This window comes from Pleurodeles waltl, chromosome 3_1 (genome assembly GCF_031143425.1).
Source record: "Pleurodeles waltl isolate 20211129_DDA chromosome 3_1, aPleWal1.hap1.20221129, whole genome shotgun sequence".
NCBI classification, from domain to species: domain Eukaryota; kingdom Metazoa; phylum Chordata; class Amphibia; order Caudata; family Salamandridae; genus Pleurodeles; species Pleurodeles waltl.
In genome coordinates, this window is record NC_090440.1 from 1354194587 (window position 1) to 1354219462 (window position 24876).

Sequence of the window (24876 nt, forward strand, 5' to 3'; positions counted from 1 at the left end):
CAGGTTTGAATGCTGTGCATAAAAAGCAAAAAAATAACAAATACTGACAAACTAGATCCCCCTCAACTGCACATCCAAAACCACATGGCCCTCATATACTTACTCTCTCTGCCCATTAGCCCCAAAACCCATACATCACTGTCTAGCCCTAAGTTCCTGGCTCAGTTGAAGAAAACCCACATCCTGCAGCATGAAATACTGCAGTGAAAAGGGCAGGAACATATAGCTGACATCCAGCTCGCATTCATAATGTATCCAAAGTGAGCTCAAGCTGTCATTGTGTTAAAAGCACAAAAGCCACACGGAACGGAGTCAGGAAAACAGCCTATGGCGAGGTCATCACTATTTGGTACCCAATTTAGACCGCTCTTAGGTAGGTGATGGCTAGAACCTTCAGCACTGTGTGATAGACTACTCATTGAGCCCTGAAATCTGTGACCCAGTAGAAGCCTGCAATCCTCAAGAAATGCCACCTACTCTCCATGTCTGCCCTTCCATTGTTGCCAGTGGATCACCGGAAAATGTATATTTTGTTTGGGTTTGCATGATACGTCTAAATGTGGACTTTGGAAGCGGAGGTGGAGGACACAGTCTCCTGCCTCCCAGAATCGCTCCGCCCTGCCCTACCATCGCCTGAACTGTGCACCACGATTTCACTTCCCTGTCAGATACCCTTTTCACTGTATTGTGATCCCTTCTAATCTTTTCCACTCCCCCAACACACCTCATCTGTTCTGCTCCCACCGTGCCTGCATACTGGTCAGGTGTCTAAGGCCTGCTTACTCGCAATTTCTTGGACACTCGTAATAAATGCAGTAGACTATGCACTTCTTGATGACTCCTATGAAGTGCATTGGTGCTTTTCAGTGATTCTTATGAAGTGTTTTGGATTTTGAAACTCTCAATTGTCCTTAAAAAAGTATATTAGATCTACTGTGCGTGCAATGCTTCTCCAAAACACCCAAATAACTAAAGTGATTTATTCACTGCTGTGAAGGGCCTTGAACCTGCTGCACTTTTCTTAGCCATGCCAACAAAGTGCACTAAACCTGCTGAGCACTTCTCAACCAGTCTAATGCAGTCTGTTGGGCCTGTTATTCACTTCTCAAACACTTATACAATTAGACTGTCAACTCTTTGCGAATGATTTAGATGACAAATTGCTTGTGTTTAGAATATTATGTAAGCCTGTATAAAGTAGTGCACAACAAAGAACCAGTTAGGAAAACAGTCATAAAAAAGCAGACAGGTATATCCATGATTCCCTTAGTATTTCTGTAGGAAGTGCCTCATAAAAAAGTTTTGATGTCTCAACTTTTGTGCACATACTGTTTTAATAAATTAAGGACCTTTCGTATAGTTTAGCAGACATCAGCCCTGCTCTGATCATGCCCTAAGTCAGAGAGATAACTGACTGACTGTAGTGCATCAGGCGCTTGGTGTTAATAGCTCCCATTTTACCTCTGATTTTCCTATTGCCTATTAGACTACGTCCTATCAGAACTATCCAAATGTGTGCATGGTATTAAACATCCCTCCAATAACATCACCAGCAGCTGCAGTTTCGTTTTTTTTCCCTGTGACACCTTGAATTACTTCAGTTTTTCTAGACCTGCTGTTTCGGTGTTAGCACTAGATGTCCACTAGCATGAAGAAGCAATGGGGTATAATTCTCATTCTATGTTTGCTGCTGAGCTTCCCTGCCAGCATAGCACGTCATTTCCTTTAGCTACTCGAAATGAGGCACAAAAGAAAGGCACAACGTAAGAATATGAAAAAGAGAGAAAGACATTTAAAAACAATAAAGAGAGAGGAGCAGGAAAAAGATTTGGTATGTTTTATCAAATGTATGAATCTTTTCTTGAACATACAAAGCTGTGTATTTTTATTCTGACAGGTGACAGCAGTTTTTGCATAACAAAACCAGTCTATTCTTGAATTCTAAAATGCAGTAGCAACTTTTAATTACGCATTTGTTAATATTCATGGGGGAGTACGTTCCAAATAATTCTTCATTAATTCCTTTGCAAAGAATGTTCTGGAGCAATGTGTAAACTTATGTAAGAACGCGCACTGGTAGTGAACAACCTGGGCGCCAATATACGTGTGAGAACGTGCCAGGGCAGTTCGCCCTTGAGGGTGTGTAGGACTATGCGTTTTTATTTGTGAACATGAGTGACAGTGTATCTAAGAAGATACTTTCTTAGGGAATGGTGCCTATGGTGCTGAGGGTTTTTTAATACTACGCACATTGTACCGTGTGTCTACGCGTGTGTGTTTGACTCTACAAATGAAGGTGAATACAGTGCAGGGTCTGGTGTGTATATCACTGAACATGATATAAATGCTAGCTGTAGCCACGCAGACTATAAAAAAAACATGTGAGAAAAACATTTGAGGCCTATACACTTTAGTGATGCCGCAGAGATGAAGTGGGCGCGTGCATGCAGGCGTCTGTTGGAATACAGGGACGGTCACCTACCTCAGCCTTCACAGGACAGTGAGGTGAGGGACAAAGTGGGCCACAGTGACGAGGAGTGCGGAGGAGTACTGCCACAAGAACTGTGATTAAAGAGGCGGGGAGCGGTGCTGGAAGGGTTGGTACACAGTGAAAGGGGTCGGATGAAGAAAGAGGTCATGCCACAGCGACGGAGTTGTTTGTAGCTGGGCACAGTGGTGTTGAAAGTCGGAGAAAAGCTATTCACAGTAAAAGGGAGCAGTCCAAGGAAGGTGAGGGATCAAAAAGGAGAGGGGTCACGACACAGTGACAGGTGAAACTTGCCACAAATAATATCTAAGTGTGGAGAGGACAAGGCAGGGTATAGTATTGGGGAGATGGTGCTGTTAGGAATAGGAATAAGGCACCCAGTGATGTCGAGTGGGCCAGGAGGAGTAGTGTGGCATGCATGGAAAAGTGGTGACTTACATGAATCAGGAAACGTGCTTGGAGAGGAGGGTGGAAGATCGAGGGGGGCGGCTGACCCTAAGATGGAGTTTAGCTGTTGGTACAGAAAGAAGGGGTTCACTACAACTCCCCCACTTCCTTTGCACGCTAAGACCATACTGTGGCTTCACCTGCTGTGGCTCCTTCCTTTCACACAAAGGCCGTGCACTGGCCTTCAATGGAATAGTTTGATGATCAATACTTGGCAAACTCATCTGTCCCCGGGCGCAGAACATGGTAGCTACTCACAGGTCACTGTCTGTCTCCGTCTGACTCTTTTGCTGTCTTCTGTGGAGGACAAATGTGGAAATAGCGACAACGATGAGGAAGAGGGCCACAATGCCGCCACCTACAATCCCAATGAGGCTTCCGGATGCTCCTTGAGGCAGAGGCTTATCTGTGACGACAGGGAAAGGAAAGAATCTCAATGAGACAGTGGTCAGTTGGAAAACACAAGAAAGAGTTGAGATAGAGTGTCAAAGAGACATCATGACAAATGGATAACAAACTACAATGTAATTACTTATATGGCCTGTACATAGAACTGTGTACCACATGGATTAAGTCACCGCCTGCTACAGTGTTTTATGACAACAGTTTTGGAAAATTAACATTATATGGGGAGCAGTACCATTCAGTCATTTATCAATTTATTTTTATTTTTTTCTAACGTGCAAATAAAGTTACCTACTTGTGCAACTAAGAGAGGTACAACTATACGAAGCAAAAAAACTAGAATTAAAAGATAAATTCTCCCTAAAACTTTCTTCTGACACTGCTGAAAAGTAGCAGCTGGCTAGGCTCTTGAAGCTCATCCCATTCCTACTAGCCGACCCAGAAGGACCCATGGACCCAGAAGGACCCATGGAGGTGAGTCGACAAGAGCCTATTTGATTGTGTCTCTGCTCCATTGCAATACAGTTTAGACTGGCCTCAGAGTAGAGCTATTTGATAGACTTCAAAGACAGTAGAATCAGGCAGAAATATAGAACATACCCACATGCCTACAGCACTTCTGTGCCTCTCGTTGAAGCCAATGATCATATACAAATCATGTTCTGCTGGTTGTAAAGCCCACTGGATACATGGAGGAACTGGTGCACTATTGTAAAGAATCTACTGCTGGACACATCACATCGGATAATTCAACAAGCTTATAAGAGTCTAAAACATCGGGGCATATCCATAGGAGTCCCATGGTCCCTTAAGCAAATATGAGGCCAGACCAAAACTACCAGCACTTGATGAAACTTCTCAAAATAGAAGCGTTTGAGCAAGCTTTCGTTGGTAACACTGGATCATGGACCAAAGAACATTGATATCGGTCTTTTCTTGCATCAGTTGGATTTCTATTTTCTGTGCAATGCAGGATCTCTAGATTGGCTGGAAGACAACATGTAGTATTCTTTCAAAATCTAGAACACAATCATAATCAGAGGTAAAGATGCAGGGAGAGACGTAGCCTAAAGTAAAAAGAGAGAAAGGCAGAGCAACAGTTCATGAAAGATAGCAGGGCAAATGAGTGAATGAAATATGGAAAGGGAGAAATTAAGACAGAAATAAGTGTGCTGAGAGGCCAAGATACAGGTTGAAAGAGAGGGATGTGGAGAACAAAGAGATAGAGTTGTTAGGAGAGACAAAAAAGTAAATAGCTAAAGGAATACATGGATGATTCTCATCCATGAGACAGATGTATTAATATTTGACACAACTCAGTGCAGTAACCGATATTGCTGCTGTGCTTTGCACCAAAGGGAGAGAGAAAAATGTGCAATATCTACTAAAATATAGCAGTTTAGTGATGCAAACTTGACGCAAAACATTCATAATTCTAGGCTACACCCTATGTCCTCCTTAAGGATTTCAGTGGGCTGTGTGATATGTTTCAGTAGTACTGGAGAGCATACCATGTGACAGAGAGTGATATATGGTCTTTGAAAATGTGCCTTCCATAGATACATGTATTCATCCAACTGGCCTTGGAAAACGTTGTAACAGTGCAATGAGTGCTCTCTCTATGGGGTAGATGACATGTATGTTGTGCCAATAGCACCAGTGCTAAATTTGCAGAATTTGTAACTCGTGGGGTGGAACTCAACACTAGTCCATTCTGTTCTTGGTTATGCGAATCATTATACTTCTCTTTTGAGACATGAGCCATTCCTTGATCAATGAAAGACAGAACCTTAGCGGGAATACACTGGAGCAATTGTAGTTTGTTCATTGTCTCCTGACTTATTCTGGCCTTGGAACACCAGTAGACTCCTCCTTCACAAGCCTGTGCCAAAGAGGACCCCACAAGCTCTTTCTTTGCCAGAATATGGCTGCATTCCCCCAAAGATGTTTCATTTCCATTAGACGCACTTCGTCATGGGAGAGAGGGCAGGAGGCTGACTGAGACCACCACCCCCATAAGCCCCAGCGCCACTATCTGCCAGGAGGCGGCACTAGAAAGCTCGCTCAGGGCTTAAAAACAGTCTGGACTTCCCACAGCATGGGATGCACTTCGTCACGGGGCAGGCTGCTTACTGAAACGACAAGCCCCATAAGCCGCGGCTTCACTCATACCTGAATGCCTGCTTGGGCCTCAAAAGCAGGCTGGACTTCCCACAGCATCGAAAACACTTCATCACGGGGCAGGCTACTGACTGAGACATCAAGGTCCATAAGCCCCGGCTTCAATCACTGCCAGGAGGCGGCACCTGAAAGCATGTTTAGGGTTCAAAAGCAGGCTGGACTTCCTGCAGTGAGGGACGTGTCAAGAGGTGGCTGAGCTCGGCCACCTCTCTTGGATCTGCTTTAAAAAGGTGCTTTTGGTTTATCTTCCTTCAAGTTTTGGACCTGCTTCTTTTGTATTGGTGTGATTTGCTTTGTCTGCTCGTGGCTTCCCTTGTCCAATAATATGGGAAAGAAAAAAACCTTTGGTGGTCAATCCGCCCCTACCCCACCACTAAGGGCACCTCAATCAACAGGATGGGGTTATCAACACTGAGACTGCGGAAGAGGCTCTCACTGAAATTGAGTTCTGCTTCGGTCTCTCACATTAACAAGGCTGTTACTGACCCATCACTTGATCCAACTCTATGGTTTGTCTTCACTAACCCATATCTCAATCATGGGAGCTGCCTGCACTACAAATCCACTTATTGTAGCAGGAAATGTACTAGTAGCCCTCTTTCGCAACTAACAATTAGCAAGAGGGCTAGTAGGAGAACTCATATTAAGCATGGAGCTTCGCTCAGCCATAATCATCAGGCCAGTCAGACCACGGCCACAAGCTTTGTACCACAGGCTCCTATTTCTTCATCTCCACCGTCTGTTTCCCCTCCTTCCTTGGCGGAGTTTTTGAGGGAACTTGAGCTCCAGGCAGTCTCGTATCCAGTGCCTTATGGAAGATTATTGGGTGAAATTTAAGGTGCTCTTACTGGCTGAACTTTCTCCTTTAATGAATAGACTCAAACGTATAGAGTCTTGCTTAGTCACACTTTCACAGTTGTTACCTTAGTCTGCCTTCATGTCAAAACCACCCAATTTCGAACATTATTGGGCACCTGCTTTTCAATCCCCCATTTGTACTTCTTCTACTTCTGGATTACCTGAAAATTATATTACTGGCACACATTCTGCATGCCTCTATAACTTGGCATCAGGGCATGCATTAAATCCCGGGATTAATACACTATCTGAGAGGGATAAAAGGCCAGACAAAGGGGTACTTGTCCATATGTTAATTCTTACAAAGGAATGCAAATGACTAATGAAAATACTTTGATTTCCAACTGGATTACCGTTAATATCCCTCCAGCTGCTTGACCTTATGTGGTCATACTCAAGGTGCGTTCCTTTACTACGTAGGGATCAGGGGTAATCCCACGTGGATCTAAGAAATAAGGTCTTGGATTGCTTGGTCCATAACAGAGGTTTTCCTTTCTCGTCTGCCAAAGATATCCTGCTGACGTGCAGGATGGGTTGGATAGGATCAAATGTGTGGGTATTGTGTTATAGTGAACTTCAGATAAATTCTTCTTGTACAAAGCTTACTGTATGGGTCTATGAGCAAGGTTGATGACAGGTGTAATATTCCCATGGTTCCAGTAGGCTATTTCTATGTGCCTTATCCACCTAATTTGCAGGCAGACATTCTGCTACTCCTCATGCCTGCTGACAATGGCAGATGCAGCCAGGAGACCATTCGAACTGTTTCTCAAATGTCTTAATTGGCTGGGCCACCCTCAGGTTTTGCATCTCATGGTGGGAATTAGATTTCTATATCTGTTAAGAATCGTTACAAAGTTCCTTCCGGTGTGGATTGGCCATTGGTTGGAAACAAGGCATCCCTCCCCACTGGTAATTCTCAGAGAGCCGGGAATTCATACAAAGGCCCAAAGTCCTCCATTCTTTTTCCTTTTTGAGCTGGAATATCGCCGGGCTTAAAGATAAATTGACTAACCCAGCCTGGCTTGATTTCATTTTCAAACACAATTTTATTGCCTCACAGGAAGCTTGGGCTCCTCCTTTTCTTCATGTGCAAGTTTCACCTGCTATTACTCCTCTGCCATTAAATCCATACATGGCAAGGCCAAGGACGGACTTTCCATATGGATAAACGTGAGTATAAGAGTGGAAGTGATGGTTAAAGACATGGGAAGTTCGGCCTGTATGGCTTGGCTCATCAAGGATGTCTTAAGTGCCTTTTACTTTTATATGATTAATATTTATAAAAACGACTTTTTAAAATCATGTTGCACTATTTTTTCTCCGTTTTTTTCATTCTTATTGAATTAAAAGCAACTAGAAGCCATTTTCTTTTAATACAGCCCAATTTCATGCTTTGTGGGGACTTCAATGCTAAACAGGCAAGCAATTTCGGGGGGCCGGGATCCAAAAGTTGTGTCTCTTTTTGGGGTCATCCAGGTAGGAGCGGAAAAGGATTAGGTCAGTATTTGGCTATGCATGATCTTGAAGACATTGTAGGCCGGTTGAAGGGAGATGGACCATGTGGTGAAAGAAGACGATGTTCAAACAGCAGAACTGTTCGAATGAGTATTTATTTCCACAGCACGACCTAGCGTCTAACCATACTAGAGGTAAGCCGGTAACTGCCACCTCCAGAATGTCCGGACACGTACATTCTCTAGAACACGACATAAGAACAAAACACAACAGACCACTTTTGGCAACTTTCAGAGAGGTAGGATTCGTGTTAGTCATCAACTACATACTTCTCACTAGAACATTTTCATCTAGCTTTTAAAAGGGCACCATTATAGAGGTGGAGTGGGGGACTATAATTCTTTAACTGCAGTAGGACACTTTCCAGCACCTAGATCAGAGAGCCCTGCAGAAATAATCCCAGTCACTCAGAACATTAATAATGGTCTTAAGTTTCTATGGCACCTTAAGGAACCAGAGGCTATGACTGAATACTACGAACATTTATGCACGTGAACCAGGAACCACTTGTTGAAACCGAACAGGGATACAGGACAACCCACATTTGTTTGAGACAGGAGCTAACCGAAGGTTAAGAATGGCACTCACTTCAATCCCGAAAGGTTTGTGTAGCTCAGAAGATTTATAAAAGCACTCTGAAGGCTATGAAGGATGGTAGAAAGCGCAGCACTCTTGAAAAACAGTAAAGACAGTAAAGAGTTCTATGACAATGTGAAGAAATTCAGGCAAAGGAAAGCTTCAGCTAGCCCCCTTTTCCAATGTAACATATCAGGACATGATTGGGTCTTGCATTTCCGCCCAATTATTATGCGGTACCACAGGAAGGTTTGGAGATATTACTTCAGGCCAAATTAGAAAACTCACCCACATTGCTGGTCACCTTACTAAAGGTAGAAGAAGCCATTAGGCAAAGTTCAGGTGGTAAGGCCCCAGGACCGGATGGGGTTCCTATGGACGTCATCAAATGGAACATTAATATGTGGGATCCCCTAATCACGAACACTTCAACAGCTCTTTGTGCAGAAAAGCCCCCATACTTGGGCCCTCCCCAACATTGTCCCCATATTTAAGAAAGAAGATATGTTTCCTAAATGCTACAGTCTGATCTCTCTTATAGAAGTACAGTTTAAATAATTAGAAGGGTGATATTTAATTGATTAAAATCCTGGGCAAATGCAAATATCATTCGCGTCTCCATCAATTTGATGGGGTTATCATAATGTTACCACCCTGCAAGTTGGGGAAAACCACATATTTAGGTGGTTCCTTTGTCTCCCCAGTTAAACCTGGAGTACAAAGCTGATAAAGCTAGGCTGGCTCCACTTTTACTTTAGGTTAGAACTTGGTCTAACCCAGAATCCATCTTATGCAGAGATATCACTTTAGATTGTCTCAGCACGGACATGGGCTTATCCATCCCCTATTTGAGCTATGTTTTAACTATGTTTGTTTGATATATTTAATGCATCCACCACTCTAAATAAGAATGATAAGTTAAAAGTCTAGCACAGTTCCTTCGAACTTTGTCAATCTCAAAGAGTGAGCATCGGACTTTCCAAAAGCTCTATAAGAACCTACTGCACTTAAGCTCTATAAGACCTGGCTCCTGGTGGCCCTGCTATGTACTTTACCTTGGAACTCACATATTCTGAGATATCGCTTCTAATTCCTTTGAGGGCCAGTTTGGTATGGTGCCTCCTGTATTTCTCTGAGCCATATGGTTTTCATAGAAGCCAAGCAGATGCATGCCCTTGTGACAGGGTGTCAGAGCAAACACTAATGCACTTTATGCTTTTTTGCAAATTTTACAGACTTTTCTTCCAGAACTTTTCAAAACCTGTTTTAGAGCCCTTAGGGTTTTGTAAATCTAGGATTGCACTACTGTATCTGTAGTTGTTAGGTAGTCCTCTTGTCCGCTCTAGAGTTTAGAGTTTTCACCTTTCACAAAGCAGCTGTGAGGTGTAGGAGTGTAGGAGATCGTTGGAGAACTAAGCATATAGAAGATAGGTTCTAGCCCTTAACTCACTCAATTTGAAGTTTGAATCATCAAAGTTGAGTTTTATTGTACACACAGTGTCATTTGCTTTTCTGTTAATTAGTTTACGCAATGCTATTGTGTCAGATGCATTATCTTGCTATACGTATAATTTAATGAATGTTATTGTCACTGTTGCGTCGAGTTAAGGATATATATATATTTGATTAATTGACATGTTGTCTTATAGTATGGGGGGAATTCTTTTGTGTTTTATTTTCAGTGTTTCACAAAATGCAAAACATTCATGCTCATTTCAAAGAGGGGTTTGGATTTGATCAAATATTTTAGAATGAATTAAAAACTTTAAAAAATAGAGTATTGTGAAAGCACAATTTGAACATATAGATAAATAGACTCATTTAGATGTAGTACGAAGTGAAAATCATCCGATTTAGAGTGGGAACTCTGTGTACGTAGCTCAACCCATCTGCTGAATTACCTCCGCCACAGGGATAATATTGTGCAGGAAAATGAATAGGATTATACTCCTTAATTAGAGTTTCCTCCAACAATTGTAAAATTTTCCATTCCCTCTAAACTCTAAATGAGACCATAAGCCTGTCCGCGTAAATTTGTCAGGTATATGACAGACAGCATAGTATATTTTTAGGGTCGAGGGCGCACAGCCCTCTGTCCCTGTTGTAATCTCTCTGTGGGCTTTTAACCACTCCCACAGCATGCCCATCAGTTTGGTTTGTCCATGGGCTTTGCTTGATTTCATCAGTGAAAGGCATGCATACGTCATGCCTTTTCCGGTGTTTAACCCTTCTCGAGTGCACCGGCCAACTACTGAAAACATACGAGGCTCTATGTTTTCCGTATGGTTTCTGGACTACTTTTTCTTTTTATTCGTAGGCAGCATGATCTCGCTGGGCAGTAGTCGTGCACTTTGCATGACATCGACCCTGTTACATGGATAATTGCACTTTTGCCGGTTACATGGATATTTGCAATTTTGCTAATATGTTTGACTGCAAGCGAACTTCTGTTTACTTTTGTTTGTCTGCTTCACGCTCATGGCTCGCTTATGTGAAACTGTTTTACATTTCATTTTCAGTTTATGTGGCAAGAAATGTCCCGTTAGCAGTTTACAACGCTAATAGCTCTAACTCGAGAAAACGCGAGTCCCATCGCATTGCAAATGCTTGTTTTAAATTAGGTTTTATTCGGTCTTCACGTTTCGAATGAATTGTCAAAACCAAGTCATGTTTAGACTGCAAAGTTCTCAAAATAGCAGGCGATCCCAAAACAGTCACTCACTACTTATAAGAACGCCAACCATTATGTCATTTGCCTAAAAAAGGTTCACTTTTAGTGCAGGGCACCATAGCTGGATTTAACTTAATTCCTCGTAGTACGCAATCACCTTCATTAGGTAAAAGGAAAGCTTCAGACTTCTCATGCAATGCGAGTAATTCCCGTCTATTAAAGCCATGGCATTTCAGTAGTTTAGAAAGCAGACATGTAGGTGCCATTTAGGATAAAACATTTGGTGCAAAGGTGAGTGGTTTATGAAACAAATCATATTTTCCTTCTTTCAAACAGCACAGAAATAATGTTCTTTCCGCCTCATTTAGTTTCATTGCAGTTGACGCACTTGTAAAATAAAATGTATTCACTACAACTCTTTAAACCAGAGGCCAGGAAAGTTCAACTTTTTAAGTCACAAGAAGCACAGAATGTTGAAATGAAAACAGTATTTGGTTTGGAAAGACAGAGTAATATTTAGGACGCTGCGATAAGATCACAACTGATAAGCATTTACCAGTGGCTGGAATTTGTTTTTTCTGTTTTTATGGAGTAGGTACTGAAATCCTTACGTTTAGCAAAATAGACCAGAAATGAATCACCCTTGATTGGCCACAGAATCTAGGCAGTCCACCCACGCTAGCCATGAAGGAAAAAGCCATGGTAATTTAATTCCATTTCAAAAAGTAATTTTCGATTCAAATCAACTCTGTGGTCAAGGGTTTAAATTTTCAGTTGCCCTCATTCTTAAGGAATCGCATCTTTCTCTACTGAAGCGACTAATTGGAATGAATGAGATATTTGGTAATGTCGTGACTAATGTATACTATTGTGAAAAGTATCAAACTCCCCAAAGCATTGTCAGAAAAAAGGTTACACTTTCCGGATAAAGCAACTAGACTACATCCAAGCCTCAGGAAGTGTGACTTCTCAAAACTAGCAGAGATATCTCCATTCTGGCCAGCAATGGCAGTTATCTGTGCTGTATAAAAGGCATATTGGAAGAAGAACTTGGAGTACATACACAATCGAGCAAGAATATTCAGTAAGATACATCAGATTGCTCAAGAAATCTTCAAGTGAGTAAAACAAGGCAGCAGCCCTTCAGGACTTCAAAGGCTCAAATTATAAATGCTCTCAACCTGACTTTGAGGGCAGACCCCATGTACATGTGCTTCCAACTCCATGTTACACACCTCTAAATGACACATTAGGCTGGTTTAGATTACAATTATTATGGAATCCAGTGAGGGAGATTTCATAAGGCTCTTTCTTCCCATTCAGGTGGGCTAGGTTTTGGAATGTAGAGTGCTTTCAAGCTTCTCAAGGCTTCCAAATAAATAAAACAAATACCAACAGAAGCTTCCACATACCAGGAATACAAATCTAGGTTAAATACAAGACCTCCATTCGAAGTATAAATGTGTATTTTCAGGCAGCCCCAGCTTAAATGATAAATGAGCTACGGTTCCCAAAGGAGGCCTATAGTTAACTTTCTCTCATTTTGCCAAGTCTTATTTTCTCTATGAAACAGCAATTTATCAGCACAACCACTAAACAAGTGGTTCATTCACCCATCCAACTCATCTATCTTCATAACTACCAACCCATCGATTCATTCATCCATGTGTCCATCTTTCAGCCATCCATCTATTGCTTTGAGCTCCGATGTCTTGAATCAGGAAGTGTACAGTGAACTACTTGTCTATGGTATTTGAAAAGTTTTGTTGTTCTAGAGGCATGTTTCCTTTTGGAAGGGGATGATCGAAGATACCCAAGAATATCTGAGAACATGAACTAGGCCCGAATGAAACTCCAATTATGCTGGTGTAATTGGCACAATTTTGTATATTTTGCATTAAACATTTTAAGTAAAATTCCTGAAATTGCGCCATTAGGCCATATTGTGTAATGACACTACATCTGTTGCTAAATTATTACACAGGAATAGTGCATATAATTGGAATGCCAGCAGCTGTTGTTTTGTATGACTTGTGTTTTGGGAACTATTTCTTAGCGCAAAATAGGTCCTTGTGTCTAAGATGAAAAAGCGGTAGCATTTCACACTAAAATGTATCAGTTAATGCTGACTTTCCATTTTTGCTTACTTATATGTAATTATGCTTACTTTTCCTGAAATGTCATGCAATTACACAAAAGCAAATTACACAAACTTTGCACACCCCAGTAGACTGCAGCACAAAATGACATAGCAAGCAGATCAAAAATTACAACAAAAAGTGTCAAAATGTACATGCAATACAGGTGCTTTGGAAATGCTAGCTGGTTACCTGTCAGCTGTTGGTTGCTATATTCAGCTCATAAACTGGTATTAGTGAAGTGCACCTTTGGCTAGACAACCGTAAAAGCTTTTTAAACGGCAAACAAACAAAATAATACTGTCACAGATTATGCCACATAATGTTGCAAATTTTACCTTTATTTGCAGAATGTAGTCAAGTTTGCCGCATAATTTGGCCATCAATTGTCACAAAATTCCAGAGGCCCTGCTTATAGGCAGATGAAGACTCATATGATTGACTATGATTCTCATATAGTCTGTCACCACACAAGTGATAAACTATGGTCTCCTATAGGCATCTGCGATAGATTATGGTCTCCTATAGGCAGACAAAGCATCTATGATAAACTATGCTTTACATACAGGCAGACACACTACTTCTGCTAAGTTATGGTCTCCTGTAGGCAGACACAACACCTGTTGTAGCATAAGGTTTCCATGTAATCTCATACCACACCTGTGATGCTTGGATTACTTACCAGTAATCTTCATTACTTCAAGTCACAGTATTCCCCGTCACAGTCCTATGGTACCTCCTTCCCATTTAGTTATACGGTCCTCCTTGAATTTGAATTGGGAGTGCAGGATGTGAGGAAGGATTAGTCCTTCTTTTATTACCACTCTGTTTAAGGGGCAGGTCTATCCCTGATGGGGATTCATATATTTCTTTTTGTATTTTGGATGGTCTACGTTGAATGAAGAAGCCTCATTAGTAAGGACTGAAACAAGGAAGACAAATGAGGAGGTAACGGGCTATTTTCAGTCTAGAGGCAGATGTAGGGTGACCAGATTTTGAAAAGAAAAAACGGGGGCAGGTCAGACATAAAAGTAGGACTAAAGCCCTTAGTCTCACTTTTATATCTGACCTGTCTTGTAAATGTGTGTGTATATGTGCACACACGCACACAGAGGAGCAGGCAGCAGCAGACAGGCAAAAACCAATAAATTACTTCTCAATTATATCAGACTCTTGAGCTGCATGTGAAAGGAGAACACACATTTCACTTCTGCCTTGCAGGTTGACCTGACCTTTGTCCCGAAAACCGGGACATTTATTGAAAATTAACATAGTGTTCACAGGTTGACCTGACCTTTGCCCCAAAAACCGGGGCATTTATTGAAAATGAAACAAAAAGCGTTGGGACACTGGGACAGTCCTCTGAAAACTGGGACTGTCTGGGCAAATCCGGGACGTCTGAAGTCTGATCACCTTAACTCCTGCGATAGCTTATGGATTCCAATGAGCAGACGCTGCACCTTTGATAGGCTTTGCTCTGCTATAGGCAGACAGTGCACCTGTGAAAGACTATTGTGCCCTAAGGGGAATCCAGGCCCCGTGGATTGCTTTCTCTGATAAGAAAATGCCATCTGTAGCTGTGATAAACTGTGGCCTCTTGAATGCGGTAACTGTGATAAACGATGTTCTATATTAGGCAGACAGCGTGCCTGTGATGTGTTAGTATCTGGATCTAGGCACAAGCTGCAACTATGAGAGACAGACGGAGCCTATATACTGACCGAGCATCCGTAACAGACTATGGGCCTCATTACAACCCTGGCAGTCAAAGACCGCCAGGGCTGTTCTGGAGTTTGTACCGCCAACAGGCTAGTGGTACAAACTCGGGGATTACGACCGCCGAAGAAGCACTGCAGTCGCACCGCCGGGTCCAGCGGTTTCCCGCCACATTGGTCCCGGCGGTTTCCCGCCACATTGGTCCCGGCGGTTGTAATCCACCAGGGCAGCCAGCCCTCACGCCAGCCTTTTCATGGCAGTAGCAACCGCCGTGAAAAGGCTGGCGGAAAGGGGAGTCGCAAGGCCCCTGGGGGCCCCTGCACTGCCCATGCCTTTGGCCTTTGGCATGGGCAGTGCAGTTGCCCTCTGCCACAGCCCCATGGAGCAGTGAATAGCGCGACGGATGCAACTGCACCCATCGCACCTCCGCAACACCGGCGGCTCCATTTGGAGCCGGTTCCCATGTTGCGGCCGACATCCCCGCTGGGCCGGCGGGCAGAAACTTGGTTTCCTCCCACCGGGCCAGCGGGGATGTCTTAATGGCCACCGCAGGAGTGCGGCCGCATTGGCGGCCGCACTGCAGATACAACTTGGCGGGCGGCAAGTTGTAATGAGGGCCTATGTATGCTGTTCTGGAGATAGACTCCACACCCGCGGTAAACTGCGGGCTCCTAGAGGCGGCCGTCATGAGCTAGGCTGTGGTCTCCATATACATAGGCGTTACACCAGTGATTAACAGTAGCCTACTAAAGGCGGGCGCCCGCCTGTGAGATACACTGGTATCCCACAGGCTGGGCCTCCCATAGGCAGAGGTCGCACCAGTGACATACTGTGCTGCCCATATGCGGACACCACTCCTATGCTACTCTGCCCAGGGAACTGTCAGGGGCATGACTGTCAATGGTGCAGCAGGTGCACTGGCACCTGGGACCATGGGAGCAAGGGGGGCATTGCACTCGATATCTAACATATTACTGCCAAATCTGGTGATGGTCGCAATAGTCCAATAGTCGTAGCCCAAGGCACTCCTGCAAAGCCACCGGCGCTGTGGCGACTCACAGCCATCACAGACTGCCGAAAGGTGCCAGGGGTTAGTGCCGTGCTCGGAAGCACCGAGCCTCCTTGAGAACACGCTTTGAAAAGTCTGATAAAAGGCTTTCACCTCGTCTTTTCTGCATTCCAATTAAACATGAATATCGCCTAATTGGTCCTTTGTGCCCTGAACTGAAACTGTGAGAAAATGAGCGGTAATAAGAGCGAGATGAGGCTTTTGTAGTTGTGTCTCCCGCTCACCTGAGAGTGGGGGTGAAAAAGAGAGGGAGAGACACAGGCAGCGCGAGGTAGAAACAGAGAAAGAGAGAAGGTGAACGAGAGAGCGCAGGCCTCTGAACATTTCGTACGTTCCTCATCTGTGCCATGGTGGGGCCGGAGGGTGAGACAGTAAGGGAGGAAGAGAGAGAAAGAAAGGGTGGGGTATGGAGAGAGGCAGGGGATAGAACGAGGGAAAGCGAGACTGGGGGTGAGGGAGAGTGGGAGTGAGAGAGAGCAGGTCTTTAGTTATGGTGTCTGTCGCTCAACCCGAGAGATGAAGAGCGAGGGCGGAAGGGAGTGAGAGAGCAGGCCTACCTAGATGGTGTCTATCCTGGTCTCAGGAGAGAGAGGGAGATAGGAGGGAAGAGAAAGAGAGCAAGATCTTAGATTTGTTGAGTTTCCCTCCCAGGTTTCAAATTTACTGATACCACTCAGCCATATAAAGTAGGCACACACATCCCGAGATCTTCCCTTGTTTTTAGTCCTCTGACATTTCAACACCTCTTCATCGGGGCCTGCCTATGCATTTTAACATGAAAACCAAAAATAGTTTAAACATGTTACTCGTAATATGCAAGTCCACTCGCTTATGTAATTACATTATTCTTTTCACCACCAAAAGCCCTCCCTTACTACTTGTGTGCTCAGATGCAAGCCTGCATCTAATATATGTATTTATTCCTTTTTTGTGGTTTTATGCAGTGCAAACGTGGCCCAGGTGCATTAAAGCTTTTTACAAGCGAACAAGAAGAAGAACATGGATAACAATCATCATAAAATAACAGATAAGCAACCAAGAAAACCCCTGGACCCAGCAGTTTGCATCAGGAGAGGAAGGTCAGTCAGATTGCATCTGGAAGGATTTGATAAGTCAAAAAGGAGATGCAGAAAAGTGATCGTAGCCAAAGTGTCTTTTGTGTAAGATTTTGAGTTTCTTTTTAAATGTGGCAAGGTTCAAGATTGTACAAAGAGCTGGTAGCAGATCCTTGTTGCACTGCCAGAGAAAGTTTTTTTATGAAGCATTGCAGTCTGAATGTTGGGGTTTCACCAGGAGACTTCAGCATTTGTCGATCCAAATTAAGTGCTAGATGTTTTCAGTTTCCCTTCCACTTAGGGGGGCATGGAATTGTGGAGAGCTTTGTGTGTGCTGTACGAAATCCTGCATCGGCCTCCTGCTTTAATGGGAAGCCATTATAGGATGTGAAGATTGGGATAAATGCAACCAGTATTTTTGTGACCTGTCACAAAGCAGGCAGCTGCGTAAAGCATTCCTCTCATGGGTGCCAGATGTGCTTTGGGGAGATCAAAGAGAAGGAGGTTTCCATAGTCCAGTTTGGAGAGTGCCATCCCCAGGAACACAGTTTTCAGGCCCTGCTCAGGAATCAACCGCCTAAAGTTCAAGAGCAGTCTGAGTTAATGGTGAGATCTCTTGGCCATTGGCGAAATGTGTTTCTGAAAGTGAAGGTGATTGGCAAAGATAAATCCCAATCATTTAACATTTTCAACAATCGCAAGTTTTCAGTTCACTGGTAGGAAGAAAATCAAGTCACTCTTGTGCAGGGAGATTGGACTTTTTGGTGAGATTAGATGAAATTCAGTTTTGGTGGGTTGAATTTTGGGAGCTGGTTTGTAATCCACTTTGGAATCCTGTAAAAAGTGTTAGACAGTAGAAAGTTCTTATTCTGGCAAAAAATCTTCAGGCAGAACTGGATATCATTCACATATTGGTAATAAAGAATTTAGATTTACTTAGAATTTCCCCAAATGGTTTGAGATATAGATGAAACAATTTTGGGAAAAGGGCTGAGCCCTGAAGTACTGCTTATTTCACGTCAGCCCTGATAGAAACAAAGCTTCCATTTAAAAAAATAAAATATTAGCGATCAGTTAGACAAATGGGATTCAAACCAGTTTATGACTGCACCATTGACACTCATTCGTTCCTTAATTATGTTAACAAGAGCATGGTAATTGACTGTATCAAAGGCAGCAGAGAGGTCTAAACGCACAAATAGGCAGGAGTTACCCGAAGCAAGGAAGCGGAAAGAATCATTCACAATTTGCTGAAGAACTGTTTCAGTTCTTTTCTTGCATGAAACCAGATTGTAAGCATCTCGAGAAACCTGTTTGTCTGGATAGGAAGGGATAGTTATAAAGTTACACAGGTTTCTAACACCTTCCCTAAGAGCAGCAGAACTTTCTCAGGTCTTTGGTGTCATCCATGGGCTTCTTTATGATAGGGGAGACCTGGCAAACTTTCAGACAATTGGGGAAACACCTTGCTCCAATAAGGAATTCGCCAGGGAGGTCCAGTACTGTAGTGACAGCTTGGCCATGATCTTGCCAAAGACCCAAGCAGTGAGTCAGAAAGGGATTGGAAGATTTGACCATAGTTATGATTACAAGTACCTCTTCCTCTGACACTGCATCAAAATGTGACCAGGTCCAATGTGCCTTGTGATCCATTACACAGTGAGAATTGTCAGATCGTGGTGGAAGGGAAAGTTCAACAGTGTCTACTTTTGCAGTAAATAAGTTCACAAAATCTTCGAATTTGGATAGTGGTGTGTATACTGTGCTAGTTGAAGACTGGGTGTTGGAATGTTTAATTCTGTTGAAAAGAAGTTTTGGTTAATTTTTGGATACATCAAGCAGAGATTTGCATGTGGTTAAATTTAACCTGGAAGATGTTTTATTTTGTTGTTTCTTCTGGCATCCCAGAGGCTATCCAAATTAAATACAGAAGTTGTTTGTCTCCGGTTTATTTCAAAATGACTTAAGAGTTTTCTTTCCGCATAGATCCTTCAAGAAACTGGGGAGACAAGGTTGAGGTCTATTTCTCTTGGTTTTCAGTGAAGCGGATTCGTTAATTAAGTTTTATGTGAACCTACTGTACTCCACTCTATGACATCTACTTACTCTATTACAATGTTAAAAGCCTTGTTGAGAGCCAGAGGTAGTAAGGTTAATGTGTGTTATTTTTGCACCTGAGTTGATTTCAATGTTTTTGGTGTCACAGAACCATTACTTTTCTTTTTTGAATTTGCCCGATATGCTGACAGATGCCAAAATCGTCATCACATTTTTGACACAGCATAGTATGGATTGTGGCAAGCTATATTGTTTGCAAGCATGTGGGATATTGTGCGATTAGTTACAGTGTGAGTGCATACACAATATTGTGGCAAGGTATATATTGTATGTGTGATGTGTGTGTGTGTGTTTGAGCATGTGTGCTGTGGTGTAGTGTGGTTAGCTGTGGCCTGCATGAGCATGCTTGTTTCACTTTGGCGTATCTGGACAAGCATGTGCGTGTTTTGTGGATTGACACAGCGACCTTTTACAAAAAAAACGTTAAAATGGCAGTACAGTTGTGCACTGTTCTGTAATCGACATTTCCCCATTTGTCACATCTGGCAGTCGGCAGATTTGAGCAGCCCTCCTCTCATATCTTTGGCTGGGAAGGGACAGGGTGTTGATGGAGGCAGGGAGGGGGGCGGTTGGGGGATCACGCATTTCGTTATTTTGATCTGAATGCAGAATATTGCCCGCAGGCAATGTTTGCTTTTGACATTCAGTCAAATGCTTGCAGGGCGATCAGCCGGACCTTCGAACCGCACAAGATTAGCTTTGGCAATTTGCTTCAAACAGCACATTTGAGCAAATGTCTTTCTGTCCATTCAGATCGGACATGAATGCTGCCGCCGGCTCGGAGAGATGCGTGCTGGTTATACAGATTTGAGCCTAAACAGGCTGCACCTGGGGAGATCAATCATCGCCGGAGAGAGAAGAGTGGGGCCTCGGAGAACTTTGGCGAGAAAAGCTGAGGAGGACCTGTCAGAGAAGACAAGGAGAGAGAACTCGAGACCTGTGGAGCACACGCATATAGGTTCTTGGAATCAGACGCGTACCAGGACAGGATAACCATAACTTAAAAAACAACAAGCATTGGCAAAGCCATTCGGTGTGGGTGACGCAAGAGCTTTGGTCTGGCCTTTTATTTTTGTCTATTTTCTGTTTTGCACAAAGCAGGTTATTGTAGCTGTAAAGACGCAAGTAGACACCATCAAAATGCATAAATAAATAACTAAGCAGGTTGCGAAGAGAGTGTGCATGGAAGGATGGATGGATGGATGATTGATGCTAGGTGGATGTGTGGTTGGGTGCATGTATTGGTTGGTGGAACAGCAGACAGGTACACGGGCATGGATTTTAAATAATACAACTGCAAATACATCGAAATATTGAAATGGTTAGGTAAATGCTAAGGTGTGAGTAATGAAGACAAGTGTGCATATAAATGGAAATGGCTAAATGTATACTTATTTATGTGCAAGTGTCCCCTTATGCATACCAGTCAGAATCACAGATGAAACCCACAGATTGTAAACAACATGTCTCTTCGAAGCAGCACATGCCCCTGATTGCTGCAAACAGCTCAGGGTTCCAGGCTCTGCTTGCTGCTTTCAGACACATCAGTTCCGATGCTTATGAAGCAGTAGCAGTTGCAATAGTGCTGCTAGGCCTGGCCTGAGGTTGGAGAAAAAACCTGGCTCCTGGTACCGCCATTATCCTGCCCAGTCATTGCTGATGCAAGAGTCCTTGCGTAGAAGTGGGCCTGGGAGCTGTGATTGTCAATGCCTGGAACAACTGCTTTGACTTGTAGAAGTATGGCGGGCAAAGAGTGAATAAGCACAACCCATGGAGTATTGTTTATTGAACATAGGTGTTTCCTTTATTTGTCACATTTTAAATAAATTACTTGTACAGGAAAGACATTCAAGTGAATTGCATCTGATTGGGCGAATTCATGTTGGGCATAGCAGCAGGAAATCAATTGTTTTCAATAAAAAGAGTGCCACAAGAGATCTAAGCTGCTTTTTGTGGGGTAAAAAGATTACATGGTTCAAATCCTTTTTTTGCTTTTATTATTTTTATTTGCAATGTTAATTAAAAATGAATCTTGATACAGTAGTATATCATTCTGTAACTGAGTGCTCTGGGTTAAAAATAAAAAGATGTCAAGCAAGCGATTACGCACTAAAAGTGCTTTGCTTTATGAGCCACTGTATTCGATGCACAACAGAATAAGTGAAAACACAAGCACTCGTGTGGAGTGCTCAAACACACAGAAAAACGAAGCACCTAAAACGGGAGCACTGAATGGATGCAAGTACTTGGGCCATGCTTTGGGGGAGGGCTTAGCACAACAATGGGCATGGTGCATGGATGCCACGGGCAAACGGGGCCAAAGGATATGAGAGTGATGATGGAGCGAGAAAATGATAAGCGTATGGTCGGGTTGAAGCCCACATATTGTAAACAACATGTCTTGTTGAGACAGCGCATGTGCTGTCTAGCCGAGACCTAAAAACCTGGAGCATTCCACAAACATAGAAATAGGACTACAATTTTGCATCAAATTGGCGAGCATAGATAAAATGGCTTAAAGAACAGTGCTCACACACAGAAAACACTGACAGAGAGCCACCACAGGGGAATTAAATGCAACTTTTACACACTACATTGCTTACTGACAGGGGCTGTTAACTAATGGGATGGGAACTCATGAAGCTTGCTTAATTTCTTTTCAGTTAACAATCTCAGAAAACTGGGAACTGTGCCAAATTAACCAAAATTTGCTGGTGCAGATGGCGAAACAAACAGCACTGCTCTGGCAAATCCAAGATGCCTGGTCACCCTGACTCAGATTTAAGATGTTTGGAATCTGATGGAACACCTAAGCACAGGAGAGCTCCTTTTGAAGAGGGGGCATTTAGGACATGGGGTAACACGAGAGAGGGACTTGGAAATGGAAGTTTGATGAGGAGAGATAACATAGCACCTAGGGAAACTCTAGACATAGAGGGGGTGTGAGATTGGTGTCAAGGATGAAAGACCAGAACTTACTGATGCACCTAATCCATCCTGCGACATTTCACATTGCCTATGCATGTTCCGCTGCTTGCGTTGGTTGTCATCCAGTGGTTTACAGTGCAAAGGCCACTCATGTCCTCCCTCTCCTCTACCACCCATAGTTAGATTCCATTTCATTGCAGAGACGCCTCCTTTCAACCACAAAGGAGTACCCTTCTGTCAAACCATGAGTGGCTCATCATTTGAGAAGTGGATGGACTAGACTAGTTGGCTTACTACCACTAAATGTAAACCCTAAGTGTGAAGTCTATCGTCTACCTCTATCTCAGGGAAATCAATTCTCTTGACCCAGAGTCCAATAATTTTCAGACCTGCTAACTCACATAGAGCCACTGTTTGTCACATGATGCCAGAACTCTTCATACAGTCACCCACTGCAGAGCCAATATCACATGAGAAGTTCAAAATGAGATGGAAACCCCAACAGGGGAGGTTCCCATCTCTTCTGTTGGGAACTCTGCACCCTTGGTGTCCATTCAAGGTTTTGTATCCTATGGACAATGAGGGTGGGTAGAAACCTCCATTTCTATATTGAATGAGGCAGGGTGGCTCACTTGGGCACTATGTCTTGACCTTTTCCATTGTACTGTCCCTTAAATTGCACCTCAAGGATTGCTTAGTCAGTGGGAGCTGAACGCCCCACTCCTTTCTAAGTACCACCGTTTTTTATGCAGTGAGAGTTTTTTTTTTTAGATTGGCAGGCCTCCATTTTCCCCACATCACATATACATGCAAAATTGAGCCTCTGCATTTCTGCGATCTTTGGTTTTAACGGTGGGTTCAAGAGACCATATTCCTCCACTTTCTGTGATACTGATTTTCTCTCTATCCCCCTTTGTTGTAATGACTGCTTTGGTCTTACTGGGAAGTTCACTATGTAGGTTAACATCCTCAGCTCTCCACACCTCTTATTTGTAATAAACCTGTGTTCGTCCCCGACATTCTCTTCTAGCAAGAGTTGTTGCTGTGCAACTGGCTTTTGCTGGGACTACATACACATTCAGCTCCAACTAGGCCAGCACTGGCACAGATAAAGGTTTTTTCTATCATGACTGAGTAGGGGGAAGTCTGCAAATCTGGCCTTATCCCCGACTGGCTGATGTTAGGATTAAAAAAAACATCTGTGCTAATTAGAGCTGGGCCCCTGATTACCTCCCTCCAAAACCAAATATTAACTTGCTTGGTCTAGTGAATCAGGATGCTGTTGAACGGCAATTGTCCTGCAGAATGTGTGTAATGTTGAGCCTTAGGAATAGGACCAATTTAGTGGCTCACTATACTCTCAGCTAGAACCAAACTGTTGGAAAGTTGTGCTAAAAAAATGTAGTTACATGCCTGCTGGAAGGTCACTCATTCAACAGATGTGGGCGAAATTCACACTTGGAAATCAAAACATGGGAATTTCGCTTATTTTTTTCCCACCCGTGGAGTGGAATTGTCGTTGATCTACTGCTAAATAGGTGGCAAGAAAAAAAGAGGATTTTTTTTTTTAAACACTGTGAGGTACTTGGCAATGTATTTAATTTAAACTAATTGCTTTAAGGTGAATACATAGCCCGACCCCTTACAATGCACTGCACAGCCACTTTCCCAGCATGGAAATTTGTTACCAACAGGGTTCTCGTGGCACTCAAGTTCCTCTGCTGTAAATGTTTCTTTGAAGAGCGCTGTCAGGGGCTGGCAATTGTAATTAACTTGATGTACTTACCATTATGTTAATTACAATGACTGTCTGCTGACAGTGCCAGGCGGCACAACAATTCCCTCTTCTTTGTATTTCTGATTTCCCGAAATGAGGAATTCTTCCTTTCATCCAGAACTACTTCTTACTCATCCAGAAAATGTGGATTCTGTTTAACTATGCTTACTGTGGGGGAGGACTAAATCCTGGAGCCCAGAAGAAATCTTCCATGGCCACAAAAATGAAAACTGCAATAAAAACAAAATGATGGATGGAATGCTTTAATTAATCTCTTCCATTAGCAGTCACTCTAGCCGCACTACAGTCTATCGTTTTTCACCCACCACCCTACCTCAGTTTGAATCCAGCCATATGCAAATCAGATTGACGCTGCTCCAATAGAAATAGTCAAGCCAAAACTGCCAGACCAGGTCCTCCCTAAAATTGAACACAAGCAACCCTGTAGCTGACATTAATTGAAGCATTAATTCCATCACCTTGTTGTTTTTGCAAAAGAAAGCATACATGGCGCAGGTACGCCCAGATGTGGGTCCTGTGTTCACTGTGTCACTGGTACCAAGCTAAATTTAGCTAAGAAGCCCTAATAAGGCTGAATCCGTTCCTGGGTTGCTTGTTTTCCGGTTCAAGGAAGACCTGGCCTGGTGCATTATATGGCGCATTTCTGTTCGCTCTTTGCGCTGGCACACAATCTGCTGCTTTGCTACAACCCAGGCACCCTCGCACTATGGTGTAAGGGTACATTCACTGTAGGCATGATTGTTTTTTGTGTTGGGACACATTCCCGAACAAAAAAGTCCTCTGAGGCCTTTTCCTCTTTCTACGTGTGCTGCAGAATGTAACCTGCATAGAAAGAGGACAACACAAGCATAAATCTATTTATTTCTCTTTGTTTCTGCCTTGTGGGAAGGCATAGCATTTTGACTGACTC

The 24876-nt window shown here is 43.1% G+C and overlaps 1 protein-coding gene across 1 annotated transcript in view; it reads right to left on the reverse strand.

Moving 5' to 3' along the window:
• NECTIN1 (nectin cell adhesion molecule 1) overlaps positions 1 to 24876 on the reverse strand; it is a 451905-nt gene that overhangs the window by 109011 nt on the left and 318018 nt on the right. The window contains 1 exon segment of the mRNA XM_069224863.1: positions 3194 to 3341. Coding sequence (XP_069080964.1) covers positions 3194 to 3341 — 148 coding nt within the window.